The following is a 6,891-nucleotide window of genomic DNA, read 5'->3' as shown; positions in this document are numbered from 1 at the left end:
TATGTGTGTGTGTGTGTGTGTGTGTATATATATATGTGTGTGTGTATATATATATATATATGTGTGTGTGTATATATATGTGTGTGTGTGTGTGTGTGTGTGTGTGTGTATACATATATATATATATATAAATTTGTTACTGGAATAAAATAAAGAAAAAAATTTTAATGCAATATAAAATCCACATTTTTTCTCTCCCTCTAATGAGAAAACAGGTCAAACAAAATCCCTGCTACAAGTCTGTATTTTCAAGCAAAATAAATTCCCACATTGACCATGTCTGAAAAAAAAAAGTCTCAAATCTGTATTCTGAGTCCATCACCTCTCTATTAGGAGGTTAATAGCTTGTTTCCTCTGTTTGTGGGGTGCTTATTATATGGATCACATTTCCTAAAATTTCCAAAATTGTCTTTACAAAATTCTTGATATATCATAAAAGTTATTTTGCATCAGATCTTACAAGTATTCCCAAGTTTCTCTACAATCATCCCCTTCATCATTTCTTACAGCAAAATAATCCTCCATCATATACACATATCTCAGCTTTTTCAGCATTCCCCAATTATGGGTAACCCATCATTTTCAAATTCTTTGCCAACACCTAACCTAGATTTAAATATTTTTGCATAGGTTGGTCTTTTTTCTTCTTCCTCTGAATACTGCCTTATTCATATCCTTTGGCCATATAACAATTGGACTCTGTTTTTGCCATGATTCTTAAGCTGGTGGCCATCATATGGAGTTAAGGCTATAAATATTTACTGAGTTAAGTATCTGCTCTGTTTCAGGCTCTGTGCTAAGCCCTGGGGCTGGCCAACACTCAGATGTGAAAGGGACTGTGTTATTCTGCCTTCACTTCCAAATTTACCTTCAAGCCTGTATCCACTGGTAAGTATGGTTTAAAATACAAGTTCCTTAGAGTAGGGATTGTTTCCTTTTTTGTAACAACATCCCCAATGTCTGGTACATTATAGGGGCTTAGCATGCTTGTTGACCATTTGATTTTTTCATCCTTATTCCAATCAGCATCCACTAAAATACAAATCCTCCTACATTCTTGAAGACTACACCAGAGAAGCACAAGATAAGGTAGGTTCTACCAGTCTGTAAAAGCTTCAAACCCAGGCTGGGCAATGAACTGCATAGTCCAAGGCCAAGTTAGAATTTAGAGATATTCATGACCAAACAGTTGGCTACCAGGTGATACATTTTTTTCAGCCACAGCGACTCACAAAGATTATGGGATCTTTCTGTCTCACTGTGGAGACAGAATGCCACAGCCTGTTCTGTTTGTATGATGTGGACTGGTTTGTCCCTCCGTAAATGCTTGCTGGTCCTCCACCCCCAGGGGCTCACTTCACCTACACTCTTGTTAGATTTCATGTGGACACCTAGAATTGGTCCTACTAAAGTTCTGAATTTCCAAATGCAGCAATCCAGCAGCCTCCAGCCTCCCCTAGTAGCACAGACCTCAGACTTGGGCCACTATGGTCAGCTTCAAATCGAGTCTTTTCAATCTGGGGTTCAAGGCCCTATATACTATGGCCTTTCTTATAATCTACCTTTACTCATACTTTATGGCTCAGATGAAGTGATGAATCCTGAGTAAAGTGACTCCTAACGATTCCACTACAACTTCAATTTCTCTTTAACGTTATGGATGTTACTGACTACTATTTTAAATATACCATATTGCTATTTTTATTATGTCATATTTCTTCAATAAGATTATAAATATGCTTTTGGGTAGCAAAAACTATACAGGGTTGGGTTTTTTTGGCAGGGGAGGGGTTATTTGTCATAGCACCTATTACAATGTTTTGTAAATAGCAGGAGCTCTAAATATTCCTTGAATTTCTGAAGAGGAAGTTTATTTTATGAGGATGCAATTCATGTGATGCAATTGAATGACCTATGAGTTTGGAACCTGAAGGGCTAGGTTCAAATCCTGCCTCTATTTGACTTTGGCATCCATATCTTAATTATCTCATCTCAAAAATTGTACTGGATGGCCTTTGAGGGTCTTTCCAAACCTAGACTTTGAGCCTGTAAGATGAAGCCTTGCTTGAATAGGTCCCATTTGCAGAAGTTTATTACTTTTTTGATTTGATCCTTCTCTCCATTGTACAGCTAAGAAAACTGAAGCTCAAACAAATTAAGTAAATTTCATAAGGTCCTACTGAATAAGCAGCAAATCTGAGAACTGAAGTCAGGTTCATATAGTAGGGCAGAGATGCTCCCTTCACATTTCCCACAACCACTGGAAAATAACCTTAAGATACTTTAATTTAGAAGGGCTCTCAAAAAGGTTTTGCAGTAGCCCAGTATAAGCATTCTTCCTTTAATGGAAACCCTGAAAAGTTCAGACAAGGAATGCTGTGGCAATACTAGGTAGTTTAACCATCAAACTCAAGTACTTATCAGTTCCCTACCCCTATCAAGTCCCAGCAAGTTCTTAACCTATTTAAGTGGAATTGAAAAAAGTTGGGGACAAAGGAGGGGGAGGATGTACAGGATATTTCATAATAAGAGCAAGATAGGTCATTTTTATTGGCCCTTGAATGAGCTCCACCTTTAAGACAAAAGGGAATCCTATCACCTTGTAGTAGCCTTGAACCAAGAGCCCCCTTCATTTATCCTTAAATTTGGCATTATAAAAAGCACCAAGTCTAAACATGAGAACAATTTGTTAAACATAGGAAGAGTTTACCTTCTAGGTTCACACACATCTAATTACTGAAATAGTTTAATGGGAGAGTGGAAAAGGCTCCTTCCTATTTAAAAATCTTTCTTTACATTCAAAAATATAGTAATAAGGGGATGAAAGAACGCACTGTATAATGTATATTAAAATGAAACCTTCTAATTTGCTGTAGGTTAATGATATCTGGGTCCTGATTTCAAGATCATACCAACAAACAGAAGCATCTTTTCACCGTCATTATTGAGGTGCATAAAGTTCCCTAATGTCAGAACCACTAGGACATAGTCCCTTAATGGGGGGGGGGGAGACTGCTTTGTTATTTTCTGAGAATACTCCCCCACTTTATAAAAGTGAATAGTATCTGTCCATTTTCTAAAGCACACTTTTATTAAATCTGTTCAACTAATTGGAATACAAATCTAAATATTTTAGCGATAGTCTCTTCATCTCATATATTAAGCAGTATTTGGGGGACCAAAATGGCTCCAATGACTGCTCCATATTTGAAATACTTCCCTAAACAGTGCATATTCCATTTCATAACAAAATGATTCTGACATTATGATCTATTTTCTTTAAATTATTTTTATATCCTTTTGCAAGGTCTTATACTTTATATTAGTATTACCAGCCCTCATTTTTTCAGCACTGTAATTACTGCCAGAAAACACTAGGCCTGAGGTAATAGATAATTTTTCAAAGGTCATAAAAACAGTAAGCCCAGCCCCAAGAACACTTGCACAGGACCTCTTCCTTACATCCATCAAGTTCATCAAAAGCAAAATGGCCTTTAGTGAAACCTCTGAAGATGCAAGAGAAAAACATATGGAAAGCATCAGTTGTAACAGCAACCTGGTCACAAATGAGCTCTCTCCAGTGGGTTCATTCAGCCCAAGTAAAAATGTTAGTTTTTCTAGGGGAATAGGCCAGTGTGCAGTTCCAAGAAGCTAATTAAGGTACTTATCAAAGGCCACTCTTCAATCCGGGTCTGCAACCCCATTTTTCCCCTCCACATACACTACCCACACGGGCTATCTCACAAGTCATCTCTACGTATTCATCGAGACGACATGGATGCAAAATGCATACACAGACAGGTCCATATAGATGACACAGATTGGGTTGGCTTGGCTTGTAAGGCAGCGGTTCCCTGGAAAAACTAGACTGCTATGATAAGGGGTCCTTTTCCTTCCCTGGTCTGCTCCAGCCCCGCTGTACCTTCCTTTCTCTACCTTTCAGAAAGGCCAGCCCCCTTCCTGGAAAGACAAGATCCACAAGCCCTGGGAATGCCAAGGTACCGGAGAGAGCCTGGTTCTTCCCCCTCCCCCTCCTTTATCTCTTCACAGCTGAGAGTTAATCTTTCAGCCTCTCCTCAGATTTATTCAAATACCGGGGGTGGGGGCTGAAGGAGGGGAGAGAACCGCTCAGTAGCTGAGCCCCATCCGAACTCTGGCGGTGCTGCGGCGTTACTTTCCATTTACAATGTATATATCTTGCGTGCACAGTTGTTTGCACGTTGCCTCCCTGCCTCGTTAGAATGGAAGCTCTTTGAGGTCTGGGGCCGTGGTTTGGGGTTTGTTTTTTGTTTGTTTTTCTCCTTTTCCCCAGCACTTAGCGCAGAGCCTGGAACCTAGGAAACCCTTAATAAATACTTATCGATTGATTGACTCAGGACACCCAGCGCTCCACATCTGGAGCCTTGACCGGGCAGAGTTTCATCATCCCCCACCCACCTACTTCAGGACCTGACCCCAGCTGAGGTCCCCAGCCCTATACCCGGACCCCCAACCCTTCCAGAGCTCCCCACTAGCACCTTTCACTAGCACGTCTCCCCCGCCGACCCTCGGTGGGAGACAGGAAACCCCCGGGGTCCCCAAGGAATGGCCGGTAAACCGGGTGAGGGGTTAGGAGAAAGAGGAAGGCAAGTGGGAGGAGGAAGAAGGAGTGGAAGGCAGCGCCCCTACCAGGCTCGTGCTCCCCGGGGTTGTCGGACAGTTCGATCACCAGCAGATCCCGGCCCTCGAAGCTGCGCCCCACCGTGTAGATCTTGCTGACTGATGGGCACTGCAGCCACACGGACACCAGTGCTTCCCGCAGCTCTGGGTAGCGGTGGTACTCAAAGGAGATGCCGTCTTCCTGGTGTAGCCGCCGCCGTCGCCGCATCCCCGCAGCCCCAGGCTCTCCGGCTGCGGCCGCGGAGCCCAGCAGCCAGGCGCAGGCAATGAGCGCGGCGCCCAGAGCCAGGAGCGCGCGGCCACCCCTCCGGCCCATCGCTCGGCTCCCCACGGACCCCGGTTCGCCTCGAGCTGCCTTGTACCCCGCGCCCGGTGCCCCAAGCTCTGCCGCGCTGCCGCTGCCCAGCTGCGCTCCGGCTCTGCGACGTTCTGGGACCAAAGCGGCCTCTTTTGTCTCCCTCTCTCTCTCCTCCCCTCCTCCCTGCGCCTGCCTAGTTCGGGGCTCGACTGGGCTTTTTTAAAAAACTGCCCGACTGTGCCCTCCAGCCAAGCAGCGCCCTCCCTTCTCACCTTCCCCAGCTGAGTGTCAGCCCCCAGAGCTGGGTCCACCCAGAGGAAGGAGGCAAGCCAGATGCTCTGCAGGCTGCACTACTCACTGCCGCGCCAAGGGGAGATGCAGGAGATACCATTGCGGGCGGGGAAGCCGGGCGTGTGTGGAGGGAGGCGGGGGGGAAGGGGAGAGCGGGGGAAGCCTACACGCAGGCACAGGTTGGGGTTGGGGGTGGATGGAGAAGAGTGGATCCTCTGGGAAAAAGGGTGTAAGAGTGTGCGTATGTGCCTCTGCCTTTGTTGGCTCAGACCCACGTCAAAAACCAAATGCCGCAGAATCCCAGGTGAACAACCTTGAGGGGTTGGGGGGGGGGGGGTTGCAGAGTTCTTAACCTCAGGACTTGGGAAGCCTGGTGTCTTGAGACACGACCAAGGGGATCTTAATATTGTAATAAGAAGGTCAGGAAGATTCTTGAAGTTATTCCGAGTGTCTTTTAAAGTGAGCTTCATCCTGACCCACACAGGTATCCATCTTGATGGACCAACAATGACCACATATTCCAGAAAAAGCACAAAGAGAAATTAAAAAACCCAGTTCTACATGCACATCCCAAATCCACACCCTTGCATCCTTTAGGGCATTAATGCCGAAAACATCCCATTCCAAAGGCTAAATGCTTGTTGAGCACACTAGCTAAGAAAATAAAACAGGAAGCTGCCCCTCAACTTAAAAGTATTTTCAGAAGATGGCATTGTCTTTATATGTATGTGGAGATAGTTTAGTTTCTTGGTGCTGCTTCCTAGAAGGCAGCATTATTTTCTCCAACAGCTTGCTCACCAATCATATGAAATGAGTCTGGGAGAGTGAACTTAAGGTCCTTCTGGGCTTAGACACACGAAGGCTTTAACCTAATGCCAAACTAAACCCTGTTATGAAAATAAAGCTCTGATGGCGTTAAACAAAACCTCCTTTGGCTTTATAAGGGATCGTGAAAACCTGCGAGTTTCATTTAACTATTTTTACAGGATTTATTATGCTTGAATAATTACTGGTTGAAACTACTTTCTGGATCTTTTGTCAATTGTATAGCAGAATATAGAACTGGAAACAAAATGGATATTTCAAAAAAAGGTATAGGGACTAGACCTACCCACATAGCTTAGAGCACTGAGAAGGTATGTGATTTGCTTAGGGTCGTTCAGCAGTGTGGAAGGAAGGAAGAGAGGGAGGGAGGAAGGAAGGAAGGAAGGAAGGAAGGAAGGAAGGAAGGAAGGAAGGAAGGAAGGAAGGAAGGAAGGAAGGAAGGAAGGAAGGAAGGAAGGAAGGAAGGAAGGAAGGAAGGAAGGAAGGAAGGAAGGAAGGGAGGGAGGGAGGGAGGGAGGGAGGGAGGGAGGAAGGAAGGGAGGGAGAAAGAAAGAAAGAAAGAAAGAAAGAAAGAAAGAAAGAAAGAAAGAAAGAAAGAAAGAAAGAAAGAAAGAAAGAAAGAAAGAAAGAAAGAAAGAAAGAAAGAAAGAAAGAAAGAAAGAAAGAAAGAAAGAAAGAAAGAAAGAAAGAAAGAAAGAAAGAGAAAGAAAGAGGGAGGGAGAAAGGAAGGGAGGGAGGGAGGGAGGCTGATGGAATAATCGAGTTGAAAGAGACCTTTATATTCTAGTCTAACCAACTCATTAGAGGAGTGAAGAAAC

At 44.0% G+C, this 6,891-nt stretch overlaps 1 protein-coding gene across 1 annotated transcript in view; it reads right to left on the bottom strand.

Annotated features, from left to right (window-relative positions):
- CPE (carboxypeptidase E) overlaps positions 1 to 6,137 on the bottom strand; it is a 122,207-nt gene extending 116,070 nt beyond the window's left edge. The window contains exon 1 of the mRNA XM_001373870.5: positions 4,669 to 6,137. Within this exon, the coding sequence (XP_001373907.2) occupies positions 4,669 to 4,975 (307 nt within the window). The 5' untranslated portion in view covers positions 4,976 to 6,137. The remainder of the gene's footprint in view (positions 1 to 4,668) is intronic.
- Positions 6,138 to 6,891: the final 754 nt, after the last annotated feature.

The sequence above is a fragment of the Monodelphis domestica genome, chromosome 6 (genome assembly GCF_027887165.1).
Source record: "Monodelphis domestica isolate mMonDom1 chromosome 6, mMonDom1.pri, whole genome shotgun sequence".
NCBI lineage: Eukaryota > Metazoa > Chordata > Mammalia > Didelphimorphia > Didelphidae > Monodelphis > Monodelphis domestica.
This window is presented reverse-complemented; position numbering and strand designations above follow the sequence as displayed.